Source organism: Chiloscyllium punctatum, chromosome 45, assembly GCF_047496795.1.
Source record: "Chiloscyllium punctatum isolate Juve2018m chromosome 45, sChiPun1.3, whole genome shotgun sequence".
In the NCBI taxonomy this organism is placed as follows: domain Eukaryota; kingdom Metazoa; phylum Chordata; class Chondrichthyes; order Orectolobiformes; family Hemiscylliidae; genus Chiloscyllium; species Chiloscyllium punctatum.
Window position 1 is genome coordinate 25,757,254 of NC_092783.1, and position 18,552 is coordinate 25,775,805.

The 18,552-nt window shown below is 43.7% G+C and overlaps 1 protein-coding gene across 1 annotated transcript in view; it reads right to left on the reverse strand.

Moving 5' to 3' along the window:
• Window positions 1–413: 413 nt before the first annotated feature.
• The window catches only part of LOC140467241 (transmembrane protein 263), a 29,378-nt gene continuing 11,239 nt past the window's right edge, over window positions 414–18,552 (reverse strand). The window contains exons 2-3 of the mRNA XM_072563474.1: window positions 7,047–7,128; window positions 414–3,400 (exon numbers count right to left, since the gene is read on the reverse strand). Coding sequence (XP_072419575.1) covers window positions 3,108–3,400; window positions 7,047–7,128 — 375 coding nt within the window. The 3' untranslated portion in view covers window positions 414–3,107. The remainder of the gene's footprint in view (window positions 3,401–7,046; window positions 7,129–18,552) is intronic.

Consider the following 18,552-nt stretch of genomic DNA (forward strand, 5'->3'; position numbering starts at 1 on the left):
TCCTCAAAAATTCAAATTTGAGACATTATTTTCCTTGCACAAAATCATGCTAACTATACCCAATTAATTTTTGCTTCTCTAAATGTCCAAAATCCTAAGTTGTCCTTACGCAGTCTGGCCTCCATGTGACCCCAGGCCCAGTGTAACATGAATGACTGTGGAGTTGATAGAACAGCCTGCTGCTGAAGATCACTCATTGATGTCCTCTCTCAAGAGTGAACTTTTAAGGCTGTGCCTTTAATCCCCAGTGTTAATACACCAGCTCCTCAACGTGTCCTCACTCCCTGACGTTCACACACCCACTCCCAATGCCCACACCTTCACTCCAGTGGAACAGAGCAAAACTGTGCTGTGAAGCTGGTGAGCAGATTCAGGAGTGGTGTAATTAATAGGAAAGAACTTAGACAATAGAGTTTGAGTAAAAAGATTTATTCATTGAAAGGTGTAAAATACAATACTGATTGAAAAGTGTTTCATGTACACGTACAACCCTGCCAATTATCTAAACACAGCCTCGGGCCATCAACTGAAGTACAAGGACAGAAAAGCATTAATTGGACAATCTTCTGCCAACTCTCATTTTAATTTTTGTCACATATTAGCTCAACGTATATCAATGTGGGCACTATATAGAGCAGGCATCCCATACTATCTCAGAGCAATGCCTTTTTCCACGTGTGATGGGGAGAAACATGCCTCCACTCCATCAACCTTATTCACCCATGTGACTGTAAATCTGACCAAAATCCAACTGGTGGGACAGGGAAGCCAGCTATAGGCAAGGGAGGCTAAAAGATCTCTAAAAAATAAACTGTAACATGGAAGGTCTGTTCTTTTTATCCAAAGCTCAAAATTTTCAGCTTAACATTTTAGGCTCAGGTAAGCCCACAAAAGTCAGGCCTGCACAGGAGTCCTGTTGAACTCAGAGACCAGAGGCACACTGCTATAAAAGCTACAAAACCAGGATACATCAGGCATAATCCAGAGGTGAAAAACAATACCAAGAGGACTCTCGATAGCTACAATCCCAGTACCATGCAGGTTAATTTTACAACCATGGACATTTTCACAGGAAGGGAAAGGTTTGAGCTGCCGCATATGATCCCCTAAACAATGCTAAAAATCCCAGGTCTCATGCAATAAAATCAGAATTTAATTTTTTTTTTCAGATACAGCTCACCTTAGATTACCACAAAGAATTTATTCCACATATGTAAGGGTCAGCAATCAGCTATGGCCCAGCTGGCATATAACCTTATGTGGTTACAGTTAATACACAGGGCAGTCGTGAGATTGTCAAATGCAGATCACTTGCTAAAGCATACACCAGAGTTATCAATACTCTGCATTAACCTGGAAATAATTATTAATCTCCTACATCAGAAGAAAATCATAGGGGTGTTCCTTTCTCCACTTTTGTACTGATTGGACTCACAAGCAGCAGCAAACTCACAGTGGACCCAATCAGGTCCTATTGTATGAATGCAGTAAACAGTAAAATAGATAGAGCAGTTTGGGGTGCTCAGAGAATTGTGGGTATTGCAGCAGCCATTATTGACTAATTGCTGTGTACAGCCATCAATAGCAAGAGTGTGGGAGTGTTTCAACTGGATGTGATAAAACTTTCTAGAATTCAGGTCAAGCGCAGTTGACAACTATTACAACACACACGCGCGCACGCACATATTTGAGGTCAGGAACCACACAGAACCACCTCTAGGTAATCTACCTCCCCTTATGACACTATTGTATATAAACACACAATAGCGAGGTAGCTGCAAACAGAGGTGGTGTTTTTGGTTTGTCATTTGCTTTGTGAGACGTTCTGGTTATTTAAATAATTTGCAAATCCCACTTTTATTTGATGTGGCTCAAAAGGCCTCAATGACTTACTTACATTACTGTACTATTAACAATCATTACTAACTTCAGAAACAGCAAAGGAAATGTCAGAATACAACCCAATGTCTCAGTCTATTCTGACTCAATAAGTACTTGGAAAAACCCAAACTTAGTTACAATATGCTATTCAGAAAGCCAGCCTTAGTCCTTTCAAACTAGCAGTGTACCAGACTGGCTATCGAACAAAGCAACCCTTGTTTACAATGCATGAACAGCAGGAAGCAACAGCTTGGATATTGGAGGATGTATTTCTGCTTGTTTATCGACATTTTCAAATACAGGGTATGGAACACTCCTAGCTGGGTGGGTGACACGATTAGTTCTGTTCAACCCATACTTTGCACGTGGCAGTCGGAGCTTTGCATCTGACAGCGTTATGTTTGTGTGGAATGGAGTGTTCCATTCCCCAAAACCAACAGCCATCAGCCAGAAAACTTACCAAAAAACAAGGGTCTCAGTAAAATATTTTCCCACAGCTCAGGTCGTGGGAATATCGATAGTAAAGTCGCAACAATCGACAGCAAGGACATTGTTGTGAAGACAAACAAAGTTTAAATAGGAAACCAGAAACAAAGGAGATGTCAATTCATTTGGAACAAAGTTCATTCCCTGTTCAAATTCAACATTCACAGAAAGATCACTCCTTTACGGGAGAAGGGGAGTAGCTCTTGAAACATTGCCATGGTTTAGGTTGGGATGTTTAGCCTCACACACTGCATTTATGAGGCCGACTGTCACCCAGAGGACAGTTGATAAGCTGGGGCTCCTTAGTTGCTGTCTTTCTGTCTCACTTGTATTTAAATGAGAATTCAGTTAACTTCAGCATGTTTTCTCTTGACGATTGGAGGATGGAGGTTAGAGGGGGGTGCAGGGGGGCATGGGGTAACATCTCCCATGGTGACAGCAGTGCTCAGACTGCCCTCTGATTGGGGGCACGGAAAAGATTTAAGCTTCTCTTCTGTAGGTGAATTGGGCTTCCATGGATGGATCAGCGCCCCAGGTCGCCTGATGGCCCACTCAGGGAAAGCAGTACACATCAGGCAAGAGTCAACTTCAGAGGCTGATGCTTCCAACAGTCTGACCACAAGCTTCCAGACAAAACGGTGAATGTCACAACCCCTCCCCACCCATACCCCTCCCGTAACCAACAAACTGGTACAGTCCAGGTGATGTGTGTCCATATCAGGCCCCCACAGGTTGACTCTTTAGTCAGATTTGTCTTTCTTCTTGGATGTGAAGGGCACTTTCCCAGCCACAGTTGACCCCACTGTCGAGACACCTCCTGCCACAGCCGACACGCCACCCTTTACCAGTCCCATGCCAACCGCTGGCACTGAAGTGACCGCTGTCTTTGTCGCCGCTAGCCCTTTGCCGCCAAGCCAAACAGCACCACCCACCGTGGCACCAACAGCTCCCTTGGTGATATTGTAGAGGCCCCCAGTCACTTTCCAGATCATTCCACTTTCTGTGTTGGGGTGATCCTTTGATGAGTCAGGAACTGGAACGCAAGGAATGAACACTGTTAATGCCCAAGAGAAAACAAAAGCCTTCACACACTGGAGTGTCACCAGCAGCAAAAGACCCATCTCCCCAGAACCAGCGTACATTCCCCCAAATAACCAACAAGCCCTGAACCTCCCAAACCATGCCCTCCGACAACCACCCACTGCTCAAACCAAACCAACCCAGTGCAACATGCCCAGCCACACCCAACACTAAAGCTCCCACCGAGACCAACCCCTACTCAACAGCCCCCTTGAATCATTCCCTGATCCAGAGGTCCTGAAGCGAACCGAAGGAAAAGGAGCAACTTAAATCTCCCCTGCTTTTCACAGGCTCAAGTTATCCAAATATACTTTCCAGTCAATCAAAATGTTTTCAATGGCAGACATTACAATTTGGTTGCAGCCAGATGCTGTGAACAGCAATGACCAGACTGGACGGAGCATGCTTTTTTGAGTCACCAGCAAGTAACCCCCTCCTCTTCTACACCTTGGGATATTCTGTGGAAGTGGTGGACTGGGCCTGGGTTAAACACCATCTCTGACAGATGTCATGCTCACTCAGTGCTGGGGTCAGCCTGAGCTGTATATTTTAGCGGGAATTAAACACATCCAGTGGGCGAGAGGTGAGAATTGCTCCCCACGGCCAAGGCCGAGGCTGGACCCCATAAAACTGCAGAGGCATTCATTAGCTCCCTCAGGAATCAGGGATTGATCCACCTTCTATTTTCCCATAAAGCAGCAGGTTTCAAATAGTCCATTTGGCCTCTATCCCCCCCCCCCATTTAAGCAGGCCCATTGCTGACACAGTCACTAGAACACCAGTCAGCCCCTTGCCTATGTGAAGCACAGCTCCAGCATTGTGCAGACTTTCTGCTCCAACGTGGATCTGATGGTGCAGGAGATTAAGAGTCTGCCCGGACACCCAGCAAATTCCATTCAACAGGGTGTGCCGCTGACCGCTGGCAGCATCGTGCCATGGATCACTGAGGTCTCAGTCAGCCAGAAGGAGATTGTATTTGGTCACTTGGAGACAGAGATCAACAAAAACACTATTGCCTGTGAAGGACGGCAGAACAAGAGGACAGTGAGAGCCACACCATTCGGGGGAGGTCAGGAAACACAAGATTGTGGCAATCAAACGCTTCTGGGGCTAAACTGGAAGCTTCCTAGCAGTTAGAAATAAATCAGAGTCGATAAAGTGTGGCGCTGGAAAATGCACAGCAGGTCAGGCAGCGTCTGAGGAGCAGGAGAGTTGACATATAGAGCTTAACTCTTCATCAAGACTGGGCTGAGAAATAAATAGGGGAAGGGGGTGGCACTGGGGGAAAAGTAGTTGGGATGGAGATAGGTGGGCGAAGATAGGAGATGCTTGTGATAGGTCAGTGGAAAAGATGGAGTGGATAAGTGAGAAGGAAGATGGACATGTAGGTCAGGTCAAGAGGGTAATGCCAAGTGGGAGGGTTGGATCTGGGATGGAGTGGGAGGCAGGGACAGTTGGAAACTGGTGAATTCAATGTTGAGGCCGTGTGGTTGTAGGGTCCTGAGGCGGAAGATGAGGCTTCCCTCCTCCAGTTTGTAGGTGGCCTTGTTTAGGTGGTAGAGGAAGCCACGAATAGACATATCGGGACAAGGACTGGGAGGGGGACTTGAACTGGCTGGCTACAGGAAGGTAGAGTTGGTTGATGTGTATGGACAAGAGATGTTCCCCGAATTGTTCCGCAAGTTTGCACTCAGTCTGTCCGACATAGAGGAGACCACAGAGAGCATCGGGTGCAATACATGAGGTTTGAGGATATGCAAGTAAATCTCTGCCAGATTTGGAATGATTCTCTGGAGGCTTGGACAGAGGTGAAGGGGGAGGTGTGGGCACAGGTTTGGTTCCTCTTATGGTGGCAGGGGAAGGTGTCAGGAGTGGAGGGTGGCTGGGTGGGCAGTATGGACCTAATGAGGGAGTCGTGGAGGGAATGTTCCCTATGGAATGCAGACAGTGGTGGGAACTTAAATATATTTTTGGTGTTGGAGCCTGACTGTCATTGGTGAAAATGGCAGACGACGATATGCTGGATTTGGAGATTAGTGCAGTGGAATGTGAGGACGAGGGTGCAGTTGAGGCTCAAGGGCAGAGGTGCAGGAAATGGAGGAGATATGATTGAGGACATTGTTGATAACAGTGGAGGGGAAAGAATGGTCCAAGTAGGAGGACATCTGGGATGTCTTGAAGTGTAATTTGTCCTCCTGAGAGCAAATATGGCAGAGGCAGAGGAAATGGGAGTAAGGGATCATGCTTTTACAGGAGGTGGGGGGGGCGGGATGGGAGGAGGTGTAGTCCAGCTAGCTGTGGGAGTCAGTGGGTTTGAAGTAGATGTCCATGTTACGTTGGTCGCCGGAGATGGAGAGGTCCAGGAAGGGGAGTGAGGTGTCAAAGATAGTCCAGGTGAATTTGAGATCAGGCTGAAAGGTGTTGATGTGGTAAGTGAACCGATCAAGCTCCTTGTGGGAGCACGAGGCAGTGCCAACACAGTCATCGATGTAGCAGAGGAAGTCCTGAGGAAGGATTATGCCCAAAACATTGACTCTCTTGCTCCTCAAATGCCTTCTGTGTTTTTTCCAGCACCATACGTTATTGACACCGGTTTCATAGCAGAGATTGTTAAACTGAGATTTATCGAGCGGTTGACTGGAGTTGTGGTACAGTAACCTCATTAGGAATTATTTCAATTCAACAATGATCAGTCACAGGTAAGTATGTGCGTTTAGGATTGATTTTCACTTTAATTGCGTCCCACGCCAAGTGTACGTCCTGGTAAGAACCATTTCAAAGTGTATCTGTCATGCCATTCTCTCCAGTCATGACTCACCTCCACTGCTCAAGGCTGCTCTTGCTCTGATACAACCTATCCCCACTGCTCATTGCCCAAGGGTTAGGGAGAGACAGGGAGTAACTGGAGACAGTCAGCAATGAGGAAGGCTGGAAAGCTGGAGGGACGGAATGAATTTGGCACAGGGAGGAAGAGAAGGGCAAGGGCAGTCCACAGGGGGCAAGTGAGAAGAGTCATCATGTTTCTTTTCTATTCTTGAATGTATTGCACGAATAAAAGAATTTTGGCAATAACCAGGTATACTGTTTGAATCTACCCACTCCCTCCCTTACCCAAGGCAAACAAGGGCCTTTGGAGCCATAACTCCAGCTTTTATATCTGTTGGACTGGGAAAATCTGATTCGCTTAACACAGTTTATTTTAAAAATTGCACTTTACAGGAGCTCAACAGAGCACTACTACATTGAGTGAGGAATCTTCAGAAATGGGAGCGAGGAACTGCTTCATAAACCAGCCATGATCCAACTACAGAATAAATGGCCAATTCATAATACACTATTTTAAAGACTTTGACAGGTGGCTCAATGTTGTCCTGTGAATCGACATGTACTATGCCATGAGTCCCTACCTCAGTTGATTCCAGTGGCTGGGATAAGTTCTGTGTTACATGGGCTGGGACCAGCTAAAGGAGGGGGACAGAGTTCCTGATAACCAGTGTCATTACTGAGGAACGCCAAAGACCACAAGTTCATCTAAACATGGCAACGATATAGATTCCTTGATTTCCACTTCTCCTCAGTTCGCACATTGAGTTCCTTACCTTCAGTTTGTTCATTCTCAAAAATTTCATGCTCCTTCTTGCTTTGGGATGGTGATCGGTTCATTTCTGGACCATTCACAACCTAAAAGACAAAGACAGGAAGAGGTAAACTTCACAACAAACTTCACTGCAACAGCAGGAGACATTGCTACTTTGGGTAGAATTGTTGGCAAGATAACTCAGATCGTCAATCTCCCAAAGTCATTCAGATTTCCTTTCCCATCTCACAAAACCTGCACATTCCAAATTACGTTATATTGCAAGGTCTGAGATTTTTTTTGTATTGCCTCTTTGTGCTGATGTGTAAATAAAGTTAGTTCAAAAATGGTTGCCTGCAGCACAGCATGTGTTTGTTAGGTTTACTCAGAACAACATACAACGGAAAGACAAAAGCTGGGATGGAATTCTTTTCTCCACTTTATCTGAGACTATAGCCATGGAAATGGCAGAAAGAGATCGTTGCAGATGAGGGATAAGGGAGGAGGAGATAAGGGATCTCTTTTCCTGAGCTGATGTGGTGGAGAGATCCACTGGATTTCAGCAAGATCCAGTCTCACAGCCAGAAATAATGATACAACCAATGCCAGGGAGGTCATCAGTCATCAAAATGTCCCGTTTCCAGGCAGTGTGTCTGTGGGAAAGTTAATTAGAATCATAGAATCCCGACAGCGTGGAAGTAGGCTTTCAGCCTATCAAGTCCATACCAAACCTCCAAAAACATCACACCCAGACCCTTACCCTATTCCTGTATGCCTTATTCTAGAGCGGATTATACAATAAATGGAACAGCCTTGGGAAAAGTTGATGAGCAGAGAGATCTAGGAGTTCAGGTCCATTGTATCCTGAAGGTTGCTGCACAGTTGGATAGGGTGGTCAAGAAGGTGCGCTTGCCTTCATTGAACGGGGTATTGAATATAACAGCTGGCAAGTCCTGTTAAAATTGTACAAGACATTGGTTCGGCCGCATTTAGAATACGGTGTACAGTTCTGGTCACCACATTACCAAAAGGATGTGGACACTTTGGAGAGGGAGCAGAGAAGGTTTACGAGGATGTTGCCTGGTGTGGAAGGTGGTAGCAATGAAGAGGGGTTGAGTAGGTTAGGTTTATTTTCATTAGATAAAAGGAGATTGAGGTTTACAAAATCATGAAGGGTATAGACAGGATGGATAGAGAAAAGCTTTTTCCCAACGTGAAGGATTCAATAACGAGAGGTCACGCTCGCAAGGTGAGAGATGAAAAGTTTAAGGGGGATACACGCAACAAGTACTTCACACAGCGTGTGGTGGGCATTTGGAACATGTTGTCAGCAGAGGTAGTAGAGGCAGGCACTGTAGATTCATTTAAGATGCATCTAGACAGATGCATGAGTAGGTGGGGAGCAGAGGGATACAGATGGCTAGGAATTGGGTGACAGGTTTAGATAGTGGATTTGGATTGGCTCAGGCTTGGAGGGCCGAAGGGCCTGTTCCTGGGCTGTACATTTTCTTTTTTTATATCCCATGGCTAATCCAGCTAACATGCACATCTTTGGACTCTGGGAGGAAATCACAGCACTCAGAAGAAACCAATGCAGACACTGGGAGAATGTACAAACTCTACACATACAGTCGCTTGAGGCTGGAATCAAAGCCAGGTCTCTGGCGCTAACAACTGAGCCACCATGCTGTCCCAAATTATATCCTAACAACAGACAGGAGGAGCAGAAAGAGTAAAGCTCCAGGAAGCTGGTTCAGGACTCTGCAAGCCCTTGGATACTCATGTGACAGAAATGGAAACAGAAGTTGTTGGTATCAAGTAGGGAGATCCAGAGTAATCCTCAGTCAGAGAACAAGACAATTAGCGCATGGAAGATGAGAGGAATAGGCTGAAGAGATAATATCAGCCCCCAATGGAAATAGAAATGGAAACCAGAGACATTTGGATACAGAACTGGCTCAAAGGTAGAAGGCAGAGGGTGGTGGTGGAGGATTGTTTTTCAGACTGGAGGCCTGTGACCAGTGGAGTGCCACAAGGTTTGATACTGGGTCCACTACTTTTTGTCATTTACATAAATGACTTGGATGCGAGCATAAGAGGTACAGTTAGTAAGTTTGCAGGTGACACCAAAATTGGAGGTGTAGTGGACAGCGAAGAGGGTTACCTCAGATTACAACAGGATCTGGACCAGATGGGCCAATGGGCTGAGAAGTGGCAGATGGAGTTTAATTCAGATAAATGTGAGGTGCTGCATTTTGAGAAAGCAAATCTTAGCTGGACTTATACACTTAATGGCAAGGTCCTAGGGAGTGTTGCTGAACAAAGAGACCTTGGAGTGCAGGTTCATAGCTCCTTGAAAGTGGAGTTGTAGGTAGATATGATAGTGAAGGCAACGTTTGGTATGCTTTCCTTTATTGGTCAGAGTATTGAGTACAGGAGTTGGGAGGTCATGTTGCGGCTGTACAGGACATTGGTTAGGCCACTGTTGGAATATCGCGTGCAATTTTGGTCTCCTTCCGATCGGAAAGATGTTGCGAAACGTGAAAGGGTTCAGAAAAGACTTACAAGGATGTTGCCAGAGTCGGAGAATTTGAGCAATAGGGAGAGGCTGAACAGTCTGGGAATGTTTTCCCTGGAGCGTCGGAGGCTGAGGGGTGACCTTATAGAGGTTTACAAAATTTTGAGGGGCATGGACAGGATAAATAGACAAAGTCTTTTCCCTGGGGTCGGGGAGTCCAGAACTAGAGGGCATAGGTTTAGGGTGAGAGGGGAAAGATATAAAAGAGACATCAGGCACAACTTTTTCCATGCAGAGGGTGGTACGTGTATGGAACGAGCTCCAGAGGATGTGGTGGAGGCTGGTACAATTGCAACATTTAAAAGGCATTTGGATGGGTATATGAATAGGAAGGGTTTGGAGGGATATGGGCCGGGTGCTGGCAGATGGGACTGGATTGGGTTGGGATATCTGGTCGGCATGGACGGGTTGGACCGAAGAGTCTGTTTCTATGCTGTACATCTCTATGACTCTATTTACAACCTTGTTTCGTCAATGACTTAGCTGCAGCTGTATCTGGTATCATCAAAAGCGAGCAGATGGAACCCAGGTCACATTCCCTTACACAAAGCTGCTGTGTACACAAAGCTGTTGTGAGAATGGTTATTCCAATATTAGTGTCACAGCAGGATATGATGATGTCCTACTACTCAATCGCGGTCATACTTGGAGGAAACAAAAGTCGCTCAGATTGGAAGCATCTCACTTTCCAAGATAAGGTTAAAATGGGCCAAGGTATTTACAGTTGGGATACGTGACTGCATCCAATAGAGAAAGCACAATGGGAATACAAAGCAGTCTGTGAGGAAGGAGTACCAAAATGAAATGAAATTTGTCCTCATCAGACTGCAGTCTAAAGACAGTTGGAGAGGGAATGGTATCGTGGTCAATATTAGACACTAGAAAATAACAGTTTTGAACAGAGTGCAAGTCCATACTTTTTTTTAAAAGAGTTTTATTTCAGTTAACCACATTCCATAAAACACTCAGCCCACTGATTACTGGCTCACTATCTTTTTACCCAATTTATCACCCAATTAACACTCAATTAATTTATCCGTCATCAGTTTCCTTGTTTCATTAGCTCTCAGGCATCCTTTCAGAGCTTACTCGATCATAACAGTAAATGTCACTGGACTAATAATCCAGAACCCCAGGCTCTAATGTTCTAGCGACACTGCTTCCAATCCACCATGGCAGATGATACGGTTTGAATTCAATAAATAAAAATGTGGAATTAAAAGCTAGTCTAAAGATGATGGCGTAACCAGTGCTGATTATCAGAAAAACCAAAGGGTTCACTAATGTCCTTTCAGAAGTGAGATCTACCATCCTTGTCCAGTCTGGCCTACATGAGACTCCAGATCCATAGTGAAGTAGTCTCCTCCTAACTGTCCTCTAAAACAGCCCCACATGAATCCCTCAGGGCAATTAGGGATGGACAACAAATGCTGTTCTTGCCTGTGACATCTACATCCAATGAAAGAATATAATTTAAAAAAGGACAAATGAAACATTGATATTTTGCAAGGCAAGGCTATTGCCTTAGTGAGAACTGGGAGCAGTAAAGAAACAACAGGGGTAAGGATCCCTACCCCAGACTGGGATGTCCAGGTTCAAGACCCACCTACTTCAATGGTGGGTAATAACATCTCTGAACAGACTGATTAGAAAAATAGATTAAATAAAAGAAACAACTGGAGAGATTAGTAAAATATGTTTAATAAAGGAAAGAATCAGGTGGAGAGATTAGAAAGAACAGGAAATTTTAGGAAATTGGAGAGCAGTGAATAAACTACGCCAATTGTGGTCATTCACAAAGCAGGCAGCTCCATTTAGATTTATGGAGATTACAAACAAACAATAAATAACGAGATCGAAAACGATACCTGTCTGCTGGTTTCCTCACTCAACAAATGGGGAGGCAGTCAATAAGATAGATCTGTCAAATGTATACAATTATAATTAACTATCAAAAGGCAAGGAACCTCTTTTACTTTTCATTCATAAGGAGACTTTGATGCGTCTACTGCTCCTGCAGTGTTCCAGAGAGTCCCAGGTCAGTTACTAAGTGGGATGAAGAGAATTGCTAGTTTAATAGTAAGATGGAGAATGAACACGTAGCATGATGGAACAAAGTCCAAGACTGACTTCAAGAGGATGGTGTCAAAGCAACAAAGCACAAATGTTGTACACAGTGTCAAGTGTAACGTATCTGGGTCACTAATAACAGTACCTGCCCAATGAAGGGGAAGAGGAGGGGATTTTGAAAGCAAAGAGACCAGAGAACAAAGATGCTCATCAGGATTGTTGTGTATTATTCCAATCATAAGGCTAACTTTTAATTCCAGGTTTTTATTTATTGAATTCAAACTGTATCATCTGCCATGGGGATAGGAACCCATGTCTCTAGAATTATTCTAAGTTAATGATCTTAGGTCATGCATTCAGCCCTTGTATCAACCCCTCAAGGATGGAATAGTTTAGGAGTGGCCTGTGCCCAACAGAAGGTAGTTGAAGCAGGCAAGAAATAACTGACTAGTGATGCTGTTAAGACCCAACATGTACAACAACACTGGTGTCAGTGCATGGTTCCACACACACAGTGTGTGTGTTAGTGTTATCTCAGAATAGAAGACATTGTAGAGATGCCTGGGGTATATGTTTCACATACGTTTGAAAGAAGTTAGAATAATTTATTTAATTAAGAAAGAGGCATTCAGGGATACCATAGTTCATGAATATTTGTACAGTTGGAAGTCCATTTTAACTATGAAACAAGCCCTCGTTAACACATTTGTTTCAAAGAAGATAGAATCTAGCGTGGCTTCAGAGATAGGTGTTGACTGTGACAGTTCCTCAATATGAGATTAAATATTGTAAGTCAATAAATCATTCAATCATGAACACTCTTGAGATTTCTCAAGACGACAGATTAATTTACAACCAATGGGTCAGCTGTAAATTAGTTTACCGACACAAATGGCAAATTGATACCTTCCAGAAACTCAAGGACGTACTGCTCAGTGAAGTGCTCAATTATAACATTGCCCAGACCAACAGTTGAGCTGCCTCTTGAACTACTGCAATCCTTCTGGTACACTCACAGGGAGGGAGCGCCAGGATTTTGACCCAGTGACAGGGAAGGAACAGCAATATATTTCCAAGTCAGGATAATGTCAGGATGAATCAAAGTCATGTTTTACAACAATATTAGTTTACTGGCTGGAATCCACTTGGTGGATTTAAAAGGAAGGACTGAAAATTCCAGTGACCTGAAACCACAAATGGCTGAATATTTAAACAGGATAAATTCCAAATATATTCCAACCTGTCTAGAGACCCTGAACACAGGCAATAACCCAAAAGGAGTTTGAGTGCATTATCCCCAAGCCCATTCAAAGAACTTGCAAACAATCACCTGGTTAGGGACTATGTTTCAGACAATTTTACATCAGATAAGGTACGGTGGCTGAGAAAGAAATCCACTCAGCCATAACTTAATTAAATCAAAACCACCTACCTGGAACACACTAACCATGACAATATCTCACTCACTGGTCAGTTACAGAGAGAGGGTAGGGAAAGGAGCTAACTGTTCTTGTTTGATTAAACTATGTTCTCCAACAGGGACAGAAGCTGAAGAGATACTAAAGTGACAAGATCCCTGCATTAGTCTCTCCCCCACCCCCAGACATCTTGCGAGCTATGCCAATTGGCAATCCACGTGCTGCATTTCGCAATTTTAAACACGTCAACATACCAGAGTCTGCCTCCAGAAGAACAGATAAATTGTCTGCCTACAAACTTTAAATCACCTCCACACTGAAACAAGGCAGACCACTGAGCACAGCTGGATCATCTGGATCACCATGCTACAAGAACCACGTCACTTTCACCTCCACCTCTACTGGATTTTAATGTTTCACCGTGTCCATCTTCCCACTCATTAGTGTGTGCCTATGTGCAAGTTAAAAATGTTTTTATTATTTGTGCTTAACAGACACTAAATAAAATAAGACCTTCCTTAAAATAAGACTATAGGTCTACTCTTGATCAAAGTGATGGAAGGGGTTATCAGCAGTGCTGCTCACTGACACGCAACTTGTGTTCCATCTGGGCTGCACAGCTCCTGTTCTCATTACAGCCTGACTCCAAACTTGGACAGAAGTGCCAAGCCCCAGAGGTGAAGTGACTGACTGGCTTTGACATCAAGGCCTTAGTTGACTGAGCATTGCATCAAAGTGCCCTATCAAAAGTGAAGTCAATGGAATCAGAGGAGAAACTGTCCACTGGTCAGAGTTATCCCTCGCACGAAGGAACGTCGTTACAGTTGTTGGAAGTTAATTATCTCAGTTTCAAGACATCACTTGAGGAGTTCCTCAGAGCAGTATTCAGCTATCTGCAGTTACTTCATCAAAGACCTCCCCACCATCATAAATAACATCAGAATTGGGACTGTTTACTAATAATTGTGTAACATTCAACATTCACAACTCTTCAGAATCTGAAGCAGATATGTCCACTACAGGGTAGTCAGATACAGACAGAATTTAGGCTTGGCCAGAAACATGGCAAGTAACATTTGAGCCACCTGGCAATAACTATCTTGAAAAAGAGAGAATCTAACCATCACCCCTCGCTGTTTAATAACATGACTATTGTGGAATCTCACCATCAACGGCCTGGCACTTCTCATTAGTCAGAAACTGAACTGGACCTGCCATTCTATATTGTGGTTATAAAAACGTCAGAGGTTAGAAATTCTGCATTGAGTAACTCATCTTCTGACTCCCCAAAGACCATCCACATGCAACAACGCACAAATCAGGGGTGTGATAGAATGCTCCCCACTTGCCTGGATGAGTGCAGCTCCAACAGCACAAGTAGCTTGACACCATCCAGGACAAAATAGTCCATTTGATTAATGCAAAATCTTAAACATTTACTCCCGCCATTGTTGGCACAGTGGCAGTGTTGTGTACATCAAATTGCAACATACCATCCAAACCACAACCTCTACCTCTTAATAGGACTTGGGCAGATGATACATGGGAACACCATCAGCTGGAAGTTCCACTTCAACTCACACCCCATCCTGACCTGCAGTTAGATCACTGTTCCTTCAGTGTCACTGGTCAAAATCCTGGAACTCTCTCTATCCGACAGCATTCTGGGTACACCTAGATTCCTCTTACTGCAGCAATTCAAAATGGCAGCTCACCACCACCTTCTCAGGGCAATGATGGAAGGACAACAAACACTGCTCCAGTCAGCAATGTTCAATGTCCATGATAGAATGTTAAAAAGAATTTCTGACACACTTGGGCAAGGAACTCTATTCTCTCACCATTAAAAAAAATTCCCCCCCTTTGACCAAATACTTAGTTATCCCCCCAAATATCTCCCTTTGATCAATATTGGTTTTTACCTATGGTGCACCTGGGAGGTATCTGGAGTATATTTTAATTTGAATAGTATAGCCTGAGAGGTGTGGACCCTGCAGGTATTTTGTTTCTGATTCACCCATCCCTCTTTGCTTTCAACACTCTTGTAAAGGCTCTGGGCAGCAAATACCTTTCCTGATAAAGACTGAAACACGAGCTGCGTCAAATGGTGGCAGACGTGTGTATTTCTCCAGGTGTTCCAGCACAAAATGCAGCTCTGGGTGCTGCGGAAAGCTCTCTGATACAGGAATAGGAAACTGTGCCAGTTACCATTTAATTAGCAGTCACACTATTCACGGAACTCAAAGGCCACCTTTTATCTGTGGCCATCAAACTGCACAACAGGGAACCAGTGAACCTTGCCTGGTACTCAAGTGATAACAAAATACAGCACGCCGTGTTGCAATCCAGCTGAGAAATCAGAGATAATTCAAAGTGACTGCCTTTAATGCAGATCAGCAGAATGATCATCCTACTAAAAATATAAGCAGTATTCCAATGTGCACAGTCTCAATTAACACATACTCCCTGCGGCCCTTCAACTGTGAGAAAGCACCATTCATGCACAACATCCTTAAACTACCAGAAATCTCACTGGGATTTCAATACCCCATCAAACTGTCATACGTTTTTTCTAAAATGATAAAAAATGCTAAGCAGTTGAATTGAACACACTTTCATATAACACTTACGTTCATGAATTTTTAGCTATATACATAAAGATATATACCACCGCCTGCAAGTTCTCCTCTGAGCCTTATATGATCCTGTATTGTATTGTATGATCCAATTGTATTGCTGCTCCTTTACTATCGCTGTGTCAAATCATAGAACTCCCTTCCTAACAGCACTGTGGGTGGATTCATCCCCCTGGTCAATAGTGGTTCAAGAAAGCAACTCACCATCACCTTCAGAAGAAATAGATGGTAAATCCTGGCTGACCCACATCTCATGAATGAATTAAAAAAGTATAATTAGTAGTCCCAATGAAGAAACACACAATTGTTTACCTTTAATGTGGGCGTGTAGTCAAAAAAGGATTGATACTGTGTCAAAAGATTGTTTTATAGCACAGGCGACTAAAATCTTGGCAAGTTTTAAGAAGGGTCTTCAAGTAGGAGGTAGAGACAGTGTGATAGAGGCAGAGCTAAGGCCTAAGGCAAGTGGCATGGCCACCAATGGGGGCACAAAGATAGTTAGGGTGCAAGAGACCAGACCTGCAGGAAGACAATGGTTTCCAATGTAGTCTTCCAGTTGATTGAGGTAGAGAGATGTGAGGAAATGGAGGAATTCGAACACAAACATATATTCGAGAACTTTAGAATCCTGACAGCTATGGACCAGAATCCAATGCACATTATCAAGCACAGGAGTAGCAAGTTAACTAAATTTGGTGCAAGTTATGATAGTTCACTAGAATTTTAGAGGACAGGAAGTTTGGAGGGCGAGACAACAATCAGGAATGAGACTGTTGGACTAGGCGAATATGGAGGTAATGAGATAAGAGTGAGGGCTTCAACAACACAAGAGCTGAGGATAGGCCAGACACAGGTAAGCTTACCAACTTGGCCTTGGTGATGGAGGGGACACGTAGGTCAGAGACCCAGCTCAGGTTCAGCTAGCCTAGAGTCACAAAGTCAATGCAATTCAAAAGGAGGCCATTTGGCCTATCAGATCAATGCAGGCTCTCTACAGAACAATCCAATCTGTCCCATTTACTGAATCAATTCCACAAAGTTCTGATAGTTCAGTCCTCTCAGCTGCCTACTGCCCATTCAATTTACTTTGGAAGTCCCTGAGGATCATGGTTTTCATTATCCTGTAAACAGCTAGCTCCAGAAATTCCACCCATCTCTCCTGTTCAAAACCTGCATCTACAAAAGACTACACCGTGACTGCAGACAGTGGAGTTCAGTCTGGGACAGTAACAAATGAGTGGATTGGAACTGCTGTCAAGGGAACAGAATTTGTGGGAAAATTAGGGAGGGGATGAGTGGATGTTGGCTCAGTCACAAATTCTAAATTAGATTCACAGGCAATTGAATGCAGTAATATGAACACAAATCTCAAGGGTGAATATGCCAGAACACTAGCATTGTCTCCTCATTAATGTTAAAGTGCAGCAGTTAGCTAAACACACAGTAAGACCCAAGACAGACTCGTCATAATAACGTCAGATTCTAATTTAATCCAGAATGGAGTATGACACCCTTCTGGCAAAGCAACTCAAAATCTCTCTGGGACAACCCTCAATCACAAAATTGCTCCTATGTTCCAAGTGCAACACTAGGTTGTGAAAAAAATCAGAATTAAATGTATTTAGGGGATTAAAAAGTTGAAAATATCTTGTTTTCCTTTCAGGTGTAGACACAAGTTAAGAGCTGATCAACACTACTCTATAGACTGTTTCTATTTACTTTAATGATACACACACAAAGTAAATGATTATGAGGACTTGGCCAAGACTGAAAAAATGCAGCTGAGGGAAGGTCAGACAAATTGGGGTTGTACTGCTTGGAATAGCTACCTAACTGATGAAGGAGCAATGAAAGCTTGTACTTCCAAATAAACCTGTTGGACTCTAACCTGGTGTTGTGTAATTTTTAAACTTTGTCCACCCCAGTCCAACACCAGCATCTCCACATCATGGAATACAGGAGGTGTCCAAGGTGGTAAGATGTCTGAATAGAATAGATGGGAAGCGATTATTTCTCTCACCAGAGAGATCAATGACATGGGAGTATAGATTTGAAGTAATTGTTGGAAAGATTAAAGAGTCATAGAATCACACAGCATGGAAACTGGCCCTTCAATCCAACAGTTCATGCTAACCATAATCCCAAACTAAACTCGACCCACCTGCCTGCGCTTGGCATATCCCTCCAAATATTTCTTATTCATGTACTTATCTAAATATCTTTTAAAACGCTGTAACTGCACATCCACCACTTCATCTGGAAGTTCATTCCACACACAAACCATCCTCTGTAAAAAGAAATTTGCCACCCATGTCTTTTTTAAATCTTTCACCTCTCACCTTTAAAATATGCTCCCTAGTTTTAAAATCTTAAGAAAGATGAAGAAAATATTTTCATCTCGACAGCAGTATGGATCTGGAAGTCGCTGTGAGAAAGTGTAGCGGAGGTAGAAACCCTCGCCCCATTTAAAAGCACACTTCCTAGCATTCAGTCCATATTCATGGTTGTTACGGAACTGGAAGTTGAGTGGCTCATTTCTCAGCTGGCACAGCCAAGATGGGCAGACTGGCCTCCTTCTGCACTATAAACTTTATATTACTCCATGGTTAGAAGCTAACAAAGAACATAGACCAATACAGGAGCAAAATCAGCCCAGAACCTGAATACTGCTGATAAAAGACATATTGCCAAAGCTTTTCCCCTCTTCTCTTCATCATGACATTTCACAAGAACAGCAATTCAAGAGGAAAAATGATATTTATACTGCTCAAGAGGAAAATGCGGATTGGTTGGCAACTGGACTCTGATTGGTGGAGGCATTGTCAT